The sequence below is a fragment of the Vespa crabro genome, chromosome 25 (genome assembly GCF_910589235.1).
Source record: "Vespa crabro chromosome 25, iyVesCrab1.2, whole genome shotgun sequence".
Taxonomy (NCBI): Eukaryota; Metazoa; Arthropoda; class Insecta; order Hymenoptera; family Vespidae; genus Vespa; species Vespa crabro.
This window is the reverse complement of record NC_060979.1, coordinates 2,139,987-2,159,986: the sequence shown is the minus strand read 5'-3', so window position 1 is coordinate 2,159,986 and position 20,000 is coordinate 2,139,987. Positions and strand designations below refer to the sequence as shown.

At 24.8% G+C, this 20,000-nt stretch overlaps 1 protein-coding gene across 5 annotated transcripts in view; it reads right to left on the bottom strand.

Annotated features, from left to right (window-relative positions):
* Positions 1-20,000, bottom strand: part of LOC124432411 (A disintegrin and metalloproteinase with thrombospondin motifs 18) — a 78,252-nt gene that overhangs the window by 16,921 nt on the left and 41,331 nt on the right. For all 5 annotated transcript variants that reach the window (XM_046981370.1, XM_046981364.1, XM_046981366.1 and 2 more), the window contains 5 exons: positions 13,334-13,394; positions 9,998-10,209; positions 8,639-8,728; positions 760-964; positions 1-29 (listed from right to left, as the gene is read on the bottom strand). The exon at positions 1-29 is cut by the window's left edge and continues 101 nt beyond it. In XM_046981370.1, the coding sequence (XP_046837326.1) occupies positions 1-29; positions 760-964; positions 8,639-8,728; positions 9,998-10,209; positions 13,334-13,394 (597 nt within the window). The remainder of the gene's footprint in view (positions 30-759; positions 965-8,638; positions 8,729-9,997; positions 10,210-13,333; positions 13,395-20,000) is intronic.

Genomic DNA, 20,000 nt, shown 5'->3' with positions numbered 1-20,000 from the left:
TTTGGCAATATGATCGGGCTCCATTAACGCTGAAAAGAAAAACGAAAAGAGGATGAATGTTGTGAGATTAAAAAGAAAAAAAAAAAAAAAATAGAAAAGAAAAGAAACAATCGTGAAAATGCGTTGATCCGAGTAAAATAATATTCTTTAATTTATTAATTATTTTCTTGACAATATTACGAACGTCATTTCGAATTAATAAAGTAAGATGATTCATTCTTCGATTAAAGAGACGAGAAAAAGAAACAAAAAAAACCAATATTAGATAATTAATTTCTACGGTATGACGGGATGAGATAGATGAAAGTGAAAAAGAATAAAATAAAATAAAATAAAATAAAATGAAAAGAAAGAAAAATGAATGAAAGGAAAAGTAGATTTATTTTTTGAAAAAGTATATAAGGTCAGTTGATTCAGTTTAGGATTAAAAAAAAAGAAAAAAAAAATATTAGATGATAATTCATCTCAAAATAATTATCTTTGATGAGATAAGGTGATAATGTTCACTCCAAAAAAAAAAAAAAAAAAACAAGAAGAAAATAATAAAAATGTCACGTGATTTGTTAGTAGATAAAAAAAACAAACGAAAATATTAGATGATACATTAGAAAGAATAGAAAAAAAAATACATATATATATATATATATATATATATATATATATGCACATTTATATTCATGTATATAAATTCAGATGATTGATTAATTGTTTATATATAATAAAAAGGTAAAAAATATCTTCCGAATAAAAATGACTTACCATAATCGCTATACTCGTCGTCGATTGGTTTACTATATTTTTTATAAACAACATGATGATTCGTATAATTTAAATCGTTCATCAAGACGTTCGTTAGATTTGGTAATAATATTGAATTCATTAGACTGACATTTTTGTTGACGACATCTTGGATAACACGTTCTGGAAGCGGTCGTATCACAAGTTCCGAACCGATGTTGCCATCCTAAACGATTAAGTATAAATTATTATTTGAATTATTTATTAATAACAATTAATTTCATATAAACAGATAACAAAAAATTTCTATTAGAGAGAATATTAAATATGGCCGATTATATGTTACACGACGACAAAACAATTTTATTATTACCGAATAAAATTTATATTATATTATATATATATATATATATATGTTATATATATAATAAAAAATACAAATATACATATTTTTGTCAATTTCTTTTTCATATTTTATATATATATATATATATATATTCTTTCTTTCTTTCTCTCCCTCTCCCTCAGTCTATGTATATATACGTATATATTTTTTTTTTCTTATTGGAATATTTTTTTTGTACGGGATATGGGTACATAGAAAAAAGAGACGTTAACAGTACAGTGACCTTATCAGGTTACTCAACGCCGTAGTTACAAGGAATACGAGCAGACATGATAGTTCGATATACAGTTGGAGAGGTAAGTATATGTACGTACTTACGTGTAGATTGGTCAGAAGGAAGAGGAAGAGGGATAAAGGGTGGAAGGTGGGGGAGTGAAAGCGAAAGGTCAAAAGACATGGGGTCACTTAGAACAACGCTTTAACGTTCCATTATGTAATGGTATGTTCTCATGGTTATAGGTATATACATATACATACATATATATATATATATATATATATATATATATATATATATACCTGTAGCAGCGTGGTTAGTACCAACGATGATTACACTTTGAACTTTAAGAGAGGAGTGGGGGAAATGATTGCCGTTTGATCGATTTAAAAATTTTAGGATAAATTTTCTTAATCCTTTTTTCCTTTTCTTTCTATTTTGTTTTCTTCGTTTTTTCTTTTTATTCGAGTCGTAATGTTCGTCGAATTAATTTTGATTTTTAATTGCTTAAGATTAAAGGAAAACGACAAAGATGGCCGCCAATGTCTCTCGTTACTTTTACTCTTGCCAACGTCTTATTTTATTCACTTTCTAAATATTTTAATTCAACAGAAGAAAAAGGAAGAAAAACAAAAAAAAAAAAAAAAGAAAAAAAAGAAAAGAGAAAAAAGAAAGAAGAAATTGCAGACTTGTTTCCTTTTTTACGAACTATTTTGTCTCTTTTCTTAATGAATTAATGCAAAAACAAACAAATATGGCCGTCGTGTTTCTCATTACTTTTTTACGAACTTCTTTTTTCTTTTACAATCATTCGATATTTTCTCTCTTTTTTTCTGTTTCTTTAATTATGTAACATGTAATACATATACGTTGATTAATTTTCGCGCGCGCGCGTGTGTGTGTGTATATGTATGCGTAAAATCATCGTAAATTTTCATTTCCCCCCTCCTCTTTTTTTTTTGTTATATCAAGTTATTGTAATGAATTTCTATGAGAGAAACCGCAAATAAAATGATGGTATTTAATGAATAACCAATAAGAGAAATGTCAAAATGGTCATAACTTTGATCATCGGATTTTAAAAACATAACTTCTTAAGATCTTATGAGAATTATTGGGTAATATTTGATTCGATTAGGTATTCCCATTTTTTACATTTTATAGTTAGCCAACTAATATTAATTGGTTTTTATGAATGAATTAGGATTAATCAAAAATTCATTCATATGATTAATAAGACGGAAATGTTATTTTTATTAACTATCAAATAAGTTTAAAATTCGTTAAAAATGATTTACAATGTGTATATGTATTAAATTATACTAATCTATTATTTATATAAACACACACACACACACGCACACACACACACACACACATATATATATATATATATATATATACATAAATATATATGAAAAAATTTAATTATGAAAAATGTCATCAATAATTTTTAACGTGTATATACAAAAATATATTCGTCAATGATTTACAATTATTTACGAATATATTTCATGTTAATGATATAAGAAATATCTACGAAAAAATTAATCAATGATTTACAATTATCTACGAATAAATACGTCAATGATTTAACAATTACGTACGAATAAATTTGTAAAAAAATGATAAAAAAAAAAAAAAAAAAAAAAAAAAAATAATCAAACGAATAAATTCGTCAATGATCGATAAAATGTGTCTTCCAAAAAAAATTCTACAACGATGTAACGATAATATACGAATAAATTCGTCGATGATACGAAACGAAATATCTACGAGAAGATTTGTCAATGATTCGACATAATTATAAACGAATAATATACATCGATGATTTTCAATTACTTTACGATGAAAAAAAATTGTCGATTATAAGTAACTTTTTTCTTTCGTACGATATTTCTTTTCCATATTAACAAACTCATTGTGCTCATAAACGAATCTTTTTCAATGTGTGTTCATGTGCGTGTGTATATGTATGTATGGTGTGGATGTCTCTCTCTCTCTGTCTCTCTCTGTCTCTCTCTCTCTGTCTTTCTTTGTCTGTCATTATCCAAACGAGAGAGTTCATATTAATAAATTAAATATCGACGAATCTTACGTTCGCCCACGAAATTATTTCGATTATGAATTTCATAATGATTCATTCGTGACGACGATCATTCTCATGTAAATTTTTGATCATTTTCTCCCTCCCTTTTTTTATTTTATTATTATTATTATTTCCTTTCTTTTTTGTATTTCTTTTTTACTTCTTTATTTATTTATTTATTTATTTTTTATATGACGACGATCATTTTCATGTAAATTTTTGATCATTTTTTTCCTCTCTCTCTTTTTTTTTTTTTATTGTATTATTATTATTATTATTATCATTATTTTTTTTTTTATTTTCTTTTTTACTTCTTTATTTATTTATTTTATTTTTTTTTTTTTTTCATAGGATTGCTCTCGCTATCATTACGAAAGACGTTAAGGTAACTAATGTGGCGTGGTCGCGGTGTGCGTGATTGGGAGCGCTGAAGGTGGGAGGTGACAGTGGTGTTACATGGTGGGGTGTGGGGGTGGGGGAGGAGGTATAGTGATAGCAGTATAAATTGACTTCGCAATGGTTTGTGGAAGCCGTGTAAATAAGGTTACGTGAACAACGTTAAAAACCGTATGAAAGTATCTAGGCAAAAGGAATTGTTTTTTTTTTTTTTTTATTATTTTATTTTTATTTATTTATTTATTTATTTTCTTTTTTTTTTAGTGAATCCATCGATTCAGCATTATTCCGAATGAGGATCGAATAGATCGATTTAAATAGATCCGATCATATCGACGTTTAATATCGTATTGTACATTATCATTTTATTTATTTAGATGCATTGTTTATTACGGATAATCAATGGAAAATAATTTTTAAGAACGATCAAAAGAAAAGAAAAAAACAAAAAAAAATATATATATATATATATATATATATAAGAATGTATATAAATTTCGTTCGAGGACAATTGCCGGGAAATATTTTTTTTCCTTTTTCATTTTTATTTTATTTTCATTTCATTTTCATTTCATTTTCATTTTCATTTTCATTTTCATTCTTTTATTTTATTTTCATTTCATTTTCATTTCATTTTCATTTTCATTTTCATTTTCATTCTTTTATTTTATTTTCATTTCATTTTCATTTTATTTTCATTTTCATTTTTTTATTTTATTTTCATTTCATTTTCATTTTATTTTCATTTTCATTTTTTTATTTTATTTTCATTTCATTTTCATTTTATTTTCATTTTCATTCTTTTATTTTATTTTCATTTCATTTTCATTTTATTTTCAATTTCATTTTTTTATTTTATTTTCATTTCATTTTCATTTTTTTATTTTATTTTCAGTTCATTTTCATTTTATTTTCATTTTCATTTTTTTTTATTTTATTTCCATTTCATTTTCATTTTATTTTCATTTTCATTTTTTTATTTTATTTTCATTTTATTTTTATTTTCATTTTTTTTATTTTATTTTCATTTCATTTTTATTTTATTTTCATATTCCTTTTTAATTTATTTTCATATCATTTTCATTTTATTTTCATTTTCATTTTTTTTATTTTATTTTCATTTCATTTTCATTTTATTTTCATTTTCATTTTCATTTTTTTTATTTTATTTTCATTTCATTTTCATTTTATTTTCAATTTCATTTTCATTTTTTTTTTTCATTCAAATAAATCGTTCCTTCGGGATAAAAAAGAAAAATAACAAAAAACAAAAAGAAAAAAGGTAAAAGTAAAATAATACTGACGAAAAGCGATCAATTTTATTGATCAATTTTTAATCAATTTCTTTTCTTTTTAATTTTTTCATTGTTTGCCTGTTTGTTTGTTTGTTTGTTTTTTTAAAAACGCCCAGGAGCATTTGGCGTCTCAAATCAACTAAAATCAATCTGCCCAGACGCACGCCGATCTCTCCCACCCCTTGGGCCGGCCGATTAAGAATTGATTTGTCTTAAGAAAAAAGAAAAAAAAAAACAGAAAAAAAAGAAAAGTGAAAAAATGATTGTCATCATGATCGATTGTTCAGAAAAAAAAAAAATAAATAAATAAATAATCGTCGACCCTTCTTTCTTATCATGCGTGTTGATTGTCAGATAAGAGAAAAAGAAAAAGAAAAAAAAAAGAAAAAAAAGAAAAAAGAAAAAAGAAAAAAGAAAAAAAAGAAACGAAAAAGAGATATGTAGTTTCGAGAAATGTAGTGTACGAATGATAATAAAAATAAAGAAAAAAGAGACCACAAGAAAGAAGAACAAAAAAAAACAAAAAAAAAAAAACGAAAATGAAAAAACGAAAAAAAAAAATAGTAATTTCGAAATAAAGCGAACGAATAAAATAGAAGACCAAAAAAGAAGAAGAAGAGGAAAAAGGATGAAAATAAAAAAAAATAGAATCCTTACGAAACGTCCGTCCCCCTCCCCTCTCCACCCCCATCCCTAGCCCCTTAACCTTTTACGCGTTTTTTTTTCTTCATAATTTTTTTTTCCTTTCTCTCTCTCTCTCTCTCTCTCTCTCTCTCTTGCTCTCTCTCTTTTCTTTCTTCTTCTTTCCTATGTTTTTTTTTTTAAAGATTAAATGTCGCGAGACAGACGCACACGCGCATGTTGTACCCGCATTTTAATAATAATTGTCTTTAATAGGAGACATAAAAAAGAAAAAAAAAAGGAAAAAAAAAAACAAAGAAAAAAAAAAAATAACTCAAAGAGGACTCAATAAACGTTCTCTACTAAATCAGTGAGTACGATGGTGGTATGATTGTAATAGTGTCGACGACGACAACGACGACGATGACGATGACAACGACGATGACTATGATGACGATGATGGTAGGTTTATGATGGTATTAGTGCCGTTTGTGGTTTCGTAAAGTAGCGAAAAGTATGTTCGTTGAATTTAATTACGTAACGTTTAAAAAACAAAATATATATATATATATATATATATATATATATATTCCTCGAACGTATTAGTTTAACGTATTAGACGTTATTAGACGTCTTTAGAAAATATAGTGAGTGCGATCGTCCAACCTCATAATCGAGTTATCTCTGATACCTCGACAAACGTATTACGCAATATATGAATGTACGTGGTGTTATTTAAATAGCTATGTCGGACATATTTTCTTTTTTTATGTGTTTTTCCCCCCCCCTCCGTTTTTTTCCTGCTACTTTTTTTCTTCCGTTTTTTCTTTTCTTTTTTTCCTCCTTTTTTCTCTTTCCCCTGCTCAAAGCAAACGTACAATGTCGATGGGATTCTTGTCCGTTCAGATTTGAACAAATGGGACGAATGATTTTGTTCGTTTCGTTTGTTTTTATTTTTTATTCTTTATTTTTTTTTTTTTTTTTTTTTTTTTTCATATATATATTTTCTATATTTTTTTTATGTGTATATATATATATATATATATATATATATTTTTTTTTTATATATATATTTTCGAATTTCATTCCCAATTTTTTTATTCTTTGCTGTTCTTTTTTTCTTCTTCTTTTCTTTTCTTTTTATTTTTTGGAGGAAAGGATCGAATCGATCGAAATTTCTTTGTTTTCTTTTTGGACTTTTTTTTTCCATTTCTTTTTCTTTTTTTTTTTGTCTTTTTTCTCTTCTTCTTCGTTGAAAAATGGACGTTTCGATTATTTAGATATCAAATGAGTACAATATTATGTTTCTTTTTTTTTTTGTTAAAATTTTTTTTCTCCTTTCTCTTTTTTCTTTTTTTTTTTTTTTTTTTTTTGACGAAGGAGAAGAAAAAAAGAGATAGAGAGTATACGAACAACGAGTAGTAATCGAATGGATATTTTTTTCCTTTTTTGTATTTATTTGTATTTATTTATATTTATTTTACAATAGGTAAGGTATACTTTGGATAATTTTGTTTTTGGTTTATATTTAGAATTCTTTTTCTCCCTCTTTTTTCTTTTTCATTCATTTTTTTTCTTTTCTTTTCTTTTCTTTTGTTTTTCCTTTTTTTTTTTTTTTTTTTTTTCTTGAAAGAGACAGAACATATAATAAATCATAACACGATTCAACGTTAGAAATCGAGTGAATTTGTTTTTTGGATTAATTTTTATATTTATTTACAGTAGTTAAGAGAGATTTGCTTATTTCGAATATTTTGAATATTTCTTTTTTTTTTTTTTTTTTTTGTTTAACTTTAGAATCTCTTCTCATTCTTTTTCATTTCTTTTTCTTCTTCTTTTTATTGATTTATTTTCTTTCCTTCTGTCTTTTTTTTCTTTTCTTTTTTTCTTGAAAAGAGAGAGAGAGAGAGAGAGAGAGAGACAGAGAATATAATAAACGATAACGATTCAATTAGAAAGAATAATTTTTTTCTTTATGTCTCGATAATTTCTGTTCCTTTGTTTTTTATCATTTTTTTTTTGTTTTTTAATATTTCTTTATACTTTCCATATATTTTTTTGATTCAAACGCACTGTAAAAATTACATATTCGGAATATTTCCTTCCCCCCACCCCTTCCCGTCCGCCGGGCCGCTGCCATCTTAATTCTCTTTTTTTTTTTTTTTTAAGCCCATTGTAAAATTATATATACTCGCAAATATATATATTTTTCTTTCTCCTTTTTAAATACTAAACAGTAAAATTACATATTCCTGATCTTTTTTCTTTTTTTTTTCTTTTCTTTTTTTTTTTCTTTCATTTTTCTTTTTTCTTAAGCCCACTGTAAAATTACCACGGGTAGCAGAAACGAACAAACGCATATTACCATTTTGACTAATTTAATACTTAAACAAACTGAAAATATACGAAAAAGAGAAAAATACCAACGACAAATAATAATTTTCTTCTTAATTTGTACTCATTAATCGTTTAAACGGCATCTCACTCAATCCCACTAACTATTTCTATCTCTTACTCACTCCTATCTAATCTCACCTAACCTCACTTCTCTCAACGAGTCATTATTATACCGTTGCCGTTGTTGAAAAAAGGAGGATGCGAAGAATGAGGGCAAAGAGGAAAAAAAAGAAAAAGAAAAAAGAAAAGAAAAAATAAATAATACAGAATAAAAATAAAAAGGTAAAAAAGTGTGAAAGACATTGTCAACGTGGCCTTCCAGAAACGAGAGTTTTACTGTGTTAAGGATAGTGGAATCGTGGATATTGTTATAATTATGACACGGTAGCTGGGTAAGTCGTACCACGTTGACGAAATGACGGCCTGTAAGATAATGGAACGATGTCGAAAGAAAGATTAAGAAAGAATGGGTTCCTTACAACGAGCACTTTCCCATTCGCGTCCTGGTGCAGTAGAATCGACGCCATGTTTCTTGTATCTTGATAGATGTCACCGATATCGGCGTCGGTCTAGAAAAAAAAAAAATAAATAAATAAAAAAAAGAAAAGAAAAAAAAATGGAAAAGCAGAAAAGAAAAAAAAAAAAAAAGAAAATGGAAAATGAAAAAGGAGAAGGAAGGAAAGGGGGAACCAAAATGAACATTTTTTTTTTTTTTAATTACGAAAATTAGGATAATAATGATCAAAAAGGGGAAAAGAGAAAATGAAATTGAGAAGAGGTGATTGAAAAAGAAAAAAAAAAAAAAAAGAACGATAGAAGAGCAACGATGTGATAATTACAAAAAAAAAGAAAAAAAATTACAGTTGAGAAATAACGATTTAAAAAAAAAGAAAAAGAAAAGAAATTAAGAATGAAAGAAGAACGACGAAATGATGATTAACAAAAAAAAAAAAAGTGAGACAAAGACAACGGAATGATAATTAAAATATGATATATGACGATTAATGATAATAACGATAATAATAAATGACAAGTTGAGAAATGATAATTAAAAAGAAAAAAACATTAAAAAAAAATAAACAAGGAAGAGAAACAAATTAAAACAATGAAAGCAGAGATAACGAGATGATAATTAAATAAGAAGAAGAACGAAACGATGGAATCAAAAAATAAAAAAAAAAAAGAAAAGAAAACAAAGAAGAACAACGAAATGATAAAAAAGAAAAAAAGAAAATATATAAGAGAAAGATAAGCAACGAAATGGTAATTAAAAAAAAAAGAAAAAAGAGAAAAAAAAGACGAACAATAAAATGATAATTAAAAAAAAGAAAAAGGAAAGAATAACAAAGAAATGATATTAATAAAAAAAAAAAAAAAATATATATATATATATATATATATATATATATATAAAAAAGATAGGTGAACAATGAAATGATAATTAAGAAAAGAAAAAGAAAGAGGAATAACGAAATGATAATTAAAAAAACAAAAAAAGAAAAAAAAAGAGGAGGAGACAAAGAAATGATAATTGAAAAAATTAAAAAAAAGAACAATAAAGAAGAGTCAACGAAATTATAATTAAATAAAAAAAAAAAAAAAAAAAAAAAAATAAAAAAAGCAGGAAGGACAACGAAATCGATAAAATTGAAAAAAAAAAAGAGAAAAAGAAAGAAGAGACAAAAGGAATGATAATTAGTAAAACAAAGGTAGATGATTAACGAATTGTTAATTAAAAAAAAAAAAAAAAAAAAAGAATAATTAAAGAAAAAAAAAAAGAAGAAAAAGAAAGAAGAACAAGGAAAAATAAAAGGCCAGAAATAATAATTACAACTTACTTCCAATACACGCTCGTAACGAAGACCATCAGGATGAGAGTCGTTCTTTGTTACGGTCCACATTGGCAACTGATTAGGCGACAATAATCCTCTCGTTGGTTTCAATGTCAGATTAATATCGCTACCAAATGCCTTCAAATGTATCTCCGTTTTTTTTTCAGAACTTCTTTTATTTATCGAGTGCAATACTGGCACGATTTCATACGAGGGTACTGAAAACAATTTTATAAATATATATATATATATATATATATATATATATATATATATAATAAACAAATGGAACAACTTATATATATATATTTATATTAATTTAAAAAAAATATATAGAAACATATTTAAAAAAAATATATAAAAATGTATTTGAAAAGTGTATATTTAAATATTATAATTATATATTAATTATATATAAATATAGATATATAATAACAAGTTAAAATAATAAATATATATATATATATTTAAATATTATAACTATATATTAATTTATATATTATTTTAATTTATATTATTATTATTGTTGCAATTACAATATATATATATATATATATATTAATATATGTTTATCTTTGATGATTTTTAATATTTAAATATATATATATATATATATATTTAACATCATTATATATATATATATATATATTTATTCTTATTTAAAAAATTATTATTTCTAAAATAAATCAAATAGCAACATAATAATCACATTCCTTTGTATCTCCGGAAAGGAAGAAAAAAATAGAAAAACTATTACGTCTGACAAGAAAAGAAAAAAACAAGAAACAAAAACAAGAAAAGAAAAAAATTGCAAGAAAAATAAACGTTAATCTATCAGAATAAAGTGAAGAATTAATTGATAGGGAATGAGATATTTAAAAAAAAATAAAAAAGGAAAAAAAAAAACGAAGAAGAAATAGAAAAACGAGCTAAAAGAAAAGCAAACACAAAAATGAAATAAATATAAACATTAATCTGTTGGTAGAATAAAAGAAAAAATTAATTCATAAGGATCGGGATATTGAAAAGAGAAAGAAGAGGAAAAAAAAGAAGGAAAGAAAAAGAAACTAACAACAACAACAACAAATTGCGCGTCGAGTAGTTAAACGGAATATAATTAATCATCCTCGATAGTATGTCAACATCGGCGACATATTTCTTTTTCTCTTCTCCTTTATTTAATTTTCTTTTTTTTTATTCTTTATTTATCTTTCCTTTTTCTTCTTCTTCCTCTTCTTCTTCTTTCTCTATTTATTTTTTCGTTTCTATTTTTTTTATCTCTCTCTCTCTCTCTCTCTCTCTCTCTCTCTCTCTCTCTTTCTCACTGCTCATCCTTTTTTCTTTTTTTTTTTCTTTCTCGTTTTGTTTCTCTTCTTCCTTTTTTACATTCAACATTTTTGACTCCTTATTAGAAATCCATTACAGTATAATTCGAAAAAAGTTTGCTATATATATACATATATATATATATATATATATATATATATATATATATGTGTGTGTGTATGTGTGTATTATAGAGAGAGAGAGAGAGAGAGAAAGATGATACTACATAAATATTCATTGGCCAATGAATCACAACGGTGAATTTGTATCGGACGATAGCGAGACAGTCAAAAAGAGAGAAGAAAAAAAAAAAAAGAAAAAAAAAAGAAGGAAAAAAAAATTCTTAATAAGAAAGATCGAGAAATCATTCGAAAAATGATGATCATTTGCTTCGTCTACGTTCGCAGGGACGTATCAATCGTAAAATACGTTAATCGCTATCTCAAAATAGTTGCTACCTCCCTCTCTCCAAAAAAAACTATATATATATATATATATATATATATATATATATATAAAAGCAAAACATGTAAGGAAAAAAGAAAAACAGAAAGAGGAAATGATTTTTTTCTTTTTTTTTTTGGAATTATTTTTTTCTTTCTCTCTTTCTTCTCCCTTTTTATTTTTCTTCTTTTTCTTTTTCTTTCTTTTTTTTCTTTTTGGTTATCCCATTTTCCTTTTCTTCGTCTTCCCTTTTTTTTTACGTTTTTATTTCTCTTTCAGTCATTTCATATCCCTTCTTTTTATTATCTTCTTTATTTTTCTTCTTTATCGTGTCATCTTTCTCCTTCTTTTCTTTTTGATTTTATTTCAATTTTTTTTTTTTGTGTTTATTAATGTTTTTCTCTTGCTTTTTTTTTTCTTTTTTCTTTTTTCTTTTTTTTTTTTACGAACACCTGCTGATTTACTTTCACGAGTGACGATATAAAGGAAAAAACGAAAAAAAAAGAAGTAAAGGAAAAAATAAAAAAAGAAAAAAAAAAAAAAACAGAAAAATAATCTCTAGAACATTTGACAAATAAAACCATAGCTAGCGAAAAAAGGAAATTTTTTAGGGTATCGATTTTTTTTCTTTCTTTTTTTTTTTTTTTCTTTTCCTTTTTAATTTGCACCCGATTTATTCTTACAAAAATATAAAAAAGAGAAAAAGAGTAAAGACATAGGAAATAAAATAATCTCTAGAACATTAGAAAGCTAAGCTTGATCGTAAATAATAAATAGAAACTTTTTTTATTAATAAATTTGGTTTCCTTTTTTTTCTTTTCTTTTTTTCTTGTTTTTTTTTTTTTTGTTTATCGGGACCCAATTCATTTTCATACCTTCTTTACTCATCTTTTTTTAAAAAGCAAATATATGCATATCACACACACACACACACACACACACACACACACACACACACATACACTAACGTACATTTAATGTACTTATTAATATGATTCATTACGAAAATATCGATCGTTTAATATTTTTGATAACTCAAAAGAAAAGAAAAGAAAAGAAAAGAAAAAAAAATAACAGAAAAAGAGAGACAAAAAAAATGAAAATAAGAAACGATGACGAACTTGATTAATTCGCAAAAAAAAAACCAAAAAAAAAAAAAACAAAAAAATAGGATACACCATGAAAATAAGATACATCATAAAAATGTTGGATCCGACAAAATCGTACGTTTAGGGGACTGCGAAAGTATAAGTACGGGTCTGAACGTTTGTATAAGTACCATCGAGATTCATTAATCATCACTTTCATCGCGGAAGGAAGGAGAAAAAAAAAAGGTAGAAAAAAAGAAGAAGAAAAAGAAACGAAAAAAAAAAGACAAAGTTTTAGAACAAGGAAGACATCTTGCTTCTCTCTAACTGCACATCATCATTATCATCATCATCATCATCATTATTATTATTATTATTACGGTTTTTTCCCCTTTTTCTTTTTCTTCCTTTTTTTTTCTTTTCATTTTTTCTTTTCCTATTTTTTTTTGTTTCCTTTTTTTTTGCTTTTTTATGTCATCATTACCAGACTCGTGTCCCGTGTGAAACACCGATAACATCTCCTCCCTTGTCATATGCTCGTGAATCTGAAACAGAAACAGATTTTTTTTTTTTACGTGAGTCGTCGGTGACGGTGCGATGATTTTTCAAGATGGCGGATTAAGGTCGAGGGTCGATCGAAGGTATTTCTTTTTTTTCTTTTTTTATTTTTTTCTGTAATAAAAATATAAAGACATTTCCTGTTTTCGTTTTTTTATTTTTTTTAATGGTTGTAGAACCATCAGGACGGATCGATGATTTCTCAAAACGGCGGGTCAAGAACGAAGTTCCATCGAAGGTAATTTTTTTTTTTTAATGATAAAAGTGAAAAGATACTTCCTGTTTTCTATTTTTTTTTTTTTTTTTTTTTTTTTTTTTTTTTTTTTTTTTTTTAATGGTTGTAGAACCATCAGTACGGATCGATGATTTTTCAAGATGGCGGGTCAAGGTCGAGGTTCCATCGAAGGTAATTTTTTTTTTTTTTTTTTTTTTTTTTTTAATGATAAAAGTGAAAAGATATTTCCTGTTTTCTATTTCTATTTTATTTTTTTTTTTTAATGGTTGTAGAACCATCAGTACGGATCGATGATTTTTCAAGATGGCGGGTCAAGGTCGAGGCTCGATTGAAGATATTCCTTTTTTTTTTTTTTTATTTCTTTTTTTATGATAAAAGTGTAAAGATATTTCCTGTTTTCTTTTCTAATGATTGTGTAGAACCATCAGTACGGATCGATGATTTTTCAAAATGGCGAGTCAAGGTCAAGGGTCAATCGAAGGTAATTCTTTTTTCTTTTTTGGTCAATGAAAAGAAATTCCTTGATGAATTTTTTTCTTTTTTCTTTTTTTGTTTGTTTTTTTTTTTTTTTTTATATATAGTGAAAATCAAAACATCTTCTTTCAATTTTTTCCTTTCAAGATGGCGGACAAAGTCGAAGATCAGTCGAATTAATTCTCTTTTTTCCTTTTTCTATAACAATATTTAGAAATTTTTATCGACGATTATATTTGTCGAATGATAAAGAGCGAATCTTTTCGTTCAATCGAAAGAATTAACTAATTTTTATATTTATTTTATTTATAAGACAATCATGAAAGAACAATTATCAGAAGAAGAAATATCCAAAGAGTAATTTCCAAAAATTATTTGTCAATGTAAGTGATAAAAGAAGAAAAAGAAATAAAAAATAAAAAGAAAAAAAGAAAAAAAAAAAAATAAACGAATAATTTTCATTCATGTTGCGTTAGGATAAACGATAAACCGCAATAAGTAACACGGAACGATTTCTCATAAATATTATATTTTGAGGTTAGCGTACCGTGATAAATGTCGAGTGATGAAAGAAAGAAAAAAAAAAAAAAAAAAAAAAAAAGAGGAGAAAAAAAAAGAAGAAAAAAAAACAGAAGAAAGAAAAGAAAAATGGCGCGCGATTGAGCGAGAAAGCGTGGAATTATACGAGCGACAGTGGGGTGTGGTGTGGCGGAGGGGGCAATGGCGATATAAATAAAAAAGGAGAAAAGAGCGAAGGAAAGAAAAAAAAGGGACGAAAAAAATGAAGAATTATAAGATGGAAGAATAAAGATGATTGAAAGAAGGAAGAAGACAAAGAAGATGAAGAAAACAAAAAAGAAAAAAGAAAGAAAAACGAAGAAAAAAGGGAAGAATTAAAAAGAAAAAAGTGAAAGAAAAATGTAGAATTAAGAAGAAGACAAAAATGAATTAGAAAAGTGAAAGAACAGAAGAGAGGAAAGGAAAGAAGAAGAAGAAGAAAAAAGAGAGAGAGAGAGAGAGAAAAAAATATATAGAAAAAAAGGAAACAAAGTATTAAAGAAATATTTAGTAAGAATGAAGTATAAATAATGGCAATGTAAAATGATTGAAATAAGGAACAACAATATATTTCGCAGTAATCATAGTCCGTGACGCGATTGGACTCTTCGATTATGTAAATGATGTAAAAATGTGGGGAACCCTTTGAAACCGGTACTGTCGCAATTTTGTTCTTTCCGTTATTATACTCACTCTCTCTCTCTCTCTCTCTCTCTCTCTCTCTCTCTCTCTCTCTCTCTTTCTCTCTATCTGTCGTTTCGTTTTGTTCTGCGTTAAAACATATTTTCTTTTTCCTTTTTTTTTTCTCTCTCTCTTTTTTTCTCTTTTTTTTCCCCCTCTTTACTTCTTTCCTGTTTTCTTTTTCTTTTAATTTCTTTTCTTTCCTTTTGTTTTTGTTTTTTTTTTCTTTTTTCTTTCGTCGTCGTCGTTTCATTTTCTATCTCTTCAAAACCATTCCCACGAGATTAAAAGTACGCGATTAGACCGTGTTTTTCCACGGTTATGATTTATATTTCAAATTGCTCTCGCGACTTTGGTAATATCCGATTAAGAATGTGTAACGATTTTTAAATATACAGTCTCTTTCAAAAGTTCATTATTTATAATATCTATATATATATATATATTTATATAAATTTATATAATATAATGACGATTGTATAATATATAAATTATATTATATTTATATTATATAATATAATATAATATAATAAATTTATATATATATATATAAATAATGGAAATAATATAATACGAAAAAATTGAAATATTTTATTACTAATGTTGATGTATCTTTTGAAAATGATTTTTTTTTCTTCTCAAGTATTCAAATATTTTTGATAAAATTATTCGTATAAAATGTGTTAATATTTGTAATATTAATAATAATAATAATAATAATAATAATAATAATAATAATAATAATAATAATAATAATAATAATAATAATAACATATAAATATATAATTAATAATATTAATATATTTTTAAATATTAATATTTTTTAAAAATAATTTTGTGACAAATACTTTAATATTAAGTAATAGAATTGAAATCAGAAAAGAACGATGTTTTAAGATATTAAAAAAAAAGGAAAAAAAAATATATATATATATATATATATATATATATATATATGTATATACTATTTAAAAAAAAAAAAAAAAAAAAAAAGAGAAAAGATTAATCAATAATGTATTAATTAATATTATTATTAAATTATTGTTATTATATGAAATTATATTATTAATATTTTGTTATTAATTAATTAATTAATTAATAAATATTAATACGAAAAAAGAATTTTTCTATAAAAATATTTATATTTTCTTTAAAAACAATTTCTGAAAAATTATTAATATATTTTTTTAAAATGTTAAGTTATTTCAGGTTATTATTTAAAAAGAGAAGACAATATAAAAGAAAAAAAAAATATATATATATATACTATATTTATCTTAATATATACTATTGCATATTTATTTCGAAGAAAAGTGTCAATGAAAAAAATCAATTCTATTATCATTTAAATTAAATATGTCAATTAATTCTATCGTTTAATATAGTCCATTAATATTTTTAATTAATATCTGCAATTAATAAATTGAATAAATTAATTACATGATACAAAAACATTTACACACACACACACACACACATACACATACACATACTTGAATAAAGCAATTACTTGATATAAAAAAATATATTACAGAAATAACAATCTTTTGAATGAAGCAATTATTTGATAAAAATATTTACACACACAAACACACACACACACACATATATATATATACGTATATATATATATATATATATATATATATATATATATATATACGTACAAACCGATTAAATATCTAATATGTATTTATAATAATATCGTTATTAATAAGAACATATTTAACGGTGAATTGTCGGAAGTAGAGATGATAATCTAAACATTTTTTTAACGATATAAAACTTACGTAAGTTAAATCTAAGTTTATACGAACGATCGTACGAGCTCGTGATCTACGTGACGATACGATCATTTTATTACGAATTTATTTTATTACTTGTTTTTCAGTAGTAATTTTTTAGTAGCAGTAATGGTAAATAGTAGTAGTAGTAGTAGTAGTAGTAGTAGTAGTAGTAGTAGTAGTAGTAGTAGTGGTAGCAGACACTTCTCGTCAACTTTAAAAATTATTACTGTTGTTCCTTTCCTTTTATGGCGATTATTCGATATAGTAACAGATATAGTTATGTGCTCACCATAAGGAAGTACTATATTATACTTTTTCATTAGTTTCGAGTTTTGTCCGGGGTCAATGGTATCCGTTTCTTTTTCTTCTTCTTCTTCTTTTTTTTCTCCTTCTCTTTTCTTCCCTTTCCTTTCTTTTTATTTCTTTTTTTTTCTTTCTCTTTTTTTCTTTCTCTTTTTGTTGTTTCTTTTCCTCCTTCTCCCCCTCCTCCTCCTTCCTTTTTTCGTTTCCCTCTTAGCGACGACGTTTTTTCCTTCCTTCTTTTTCTTTTTTGTTTTCTTTCTTTTTTGTTTTCTCAAATCATTTTCTTTTTCTTTTTGTAATTTAATTTAATTTAATTTAATTTATTTTAATTTAATTTAATTTAATTTAATTCAATTCGATTCTATTTTATTTTATTTTATTTTATTTTATTTTATTTTATTTTATTTTATTTTATTTTATTTTATTTTCTATCACGGTTCTCGTTCGAAGGAAAACTTTAGCGTTTGAAATTTTTTTTTGAATTTATTATAAATATCTTTGTTCTTACAGATTATACAGTTTTATTTTTTTACGAACAGATTTTTGGATGCAGGGCTTTTATTTTGTTTGATTTTATTTTTCATTTTTCTTTTTATTTTCTCTTTTTTTTCTCTCTCTCTCTTTTTTTTTTCTTTTTCTTTAAATTCTCTCAGACAATTGTTTAGTTTATTAAAAAAAAAAAAATTGCTAGTATTTTCATCGGAGATTTTAATCCATTAAATATCATTCTTCTGACAAAGTTTTAATTTTTAATACGCATAACATTCGAAAAGGAACAAATTTATCCTATCGTAAATTTTAATAATTCTTATCACTTTAAATTCGTATTTGGAAGATAAAAAAAAAAGAAAAAGAAAAGAAATTAATTCTCAAACATAATTTATACAAAATTGTTAACAAAATAAAAAGAAAAAAAAGAAAAGAGAAAATAAAAAAGAAAGTAACTCTTCGAAAATTCTTTTCTCAGTGAAAACTTTAGTTCTTTTGGAAAAAAAATCATTTCTAAAAAAATTCAATCTTTAAACGTAACAAATCAAAAATTCCTACGAAACAGAACGTCTATCTTTTTGAAAAAAAAAAAAAAAAAAAAAAAAAGAAATCCTTCTTTTCCCAAAGAAAACTTTAATTTACTCAACAAATCGTAATTAATCGTAAAAAAACTTAATTAATATATTATTCGAAGCTTAAGCGAAATTTACTTCCTAATTATATCTGATGAAAATCGAAGAGAAAAAGAAATAGAAAAAAAGAAACCAAAAAAAAAAAAGAAAAAGGAAAAAGATTATCTTTCTTCAGCGGTCCCTATTTCGACGACGATTAAAAATGAAAAATTAAAAAATACAAATTAAAAATTAAAACAGGAAGATAAAAATTGAGGATTAAGAAGAAAAATTAGGAATACGAAGATAAAAGATAAAAAATAAAAAAAAAAAAAAAAGAAAAACTAAAAGAAAAGTTAGAAATGAAAAGATAAGAAATAAAAATTAAATTAGACAAAAAACAAATATTTAGATATGTATGAGTTATTTTGAAATTATTTAAAAAAGGACACATAAAATTAATCATTATGTTCTTTCTTATAAATGTAGAAAATTAGAATGGCGATATTATGGTCCCGCAAAGAGACTGTTGGCGTTTCGAACTTACCAAACCCCTCGACCCCCCTCGACCACTTCTCTTTCCACCATAATGAGTGAAAGTGATCGACCTTAGTAATGTAATGTACGCCAAACGTTAATTGAATGCTTGATTTCTACTTACTGTAACGTTCTTTAACGGTTAGGTACAACAGACCTTGACGATTAATTAGAAACGACTTTTATAGTCATTCCGTATATGTGTGTGTGTTTGTGTGTTTGTATAGACAAATAGTAAATTATTTTATGGGGTTAAATAAAAAAAAAAGAAAAAAAAGAGAACAAAACGGAGACGCGAAAAAAAAATGGCGCAAGCCGATACGTATGAAAGAAAAAAAATGGCGCAAACCAGTACGTATGAAAGAAAAAAAAAATGGCGAGCGCATTTGCGTGAAACAAAAATGGCGGACGTAGGTATGGATACCAAAAAAAAAAAAAAAAAAAAATAGTGGTGTACTTAAGATTTGGAAAAAAATGGCGGTACCATAAGTGTCGAAACAAAAGAAAAAATGATGTATGCGTGAAAAAGAAAAATGGCTAGTGTATGTGTAAAGAAAAATGGCTAGTGTATGTGTAAAGAAAAATGGTGCACTTAAATATATGAAGGAAAAAGAAAATAAATGATCGGATTACAAATTGTTCCAATTCATTTCTAATATGTAAAAATTTGTATGTATTTCTTTTTAATATATTTTAATTTTGTTATTTAAAAAATTTTTTAAATGTATATTTTTTTTTCTTTTTGATATATTTTAAGTTTGTTATTATAAAATTGAAAAGAAAAGAATTAAAAAGGAAAAGGCGAAAAAATTTAAATAGAAAAAATTTCTTTTTTGACATTCGTCGATTATAAAATCATATTTTTTAAATACTACATACATGTATTGTAAAATTAAATATTGATATATTTGAATTTTA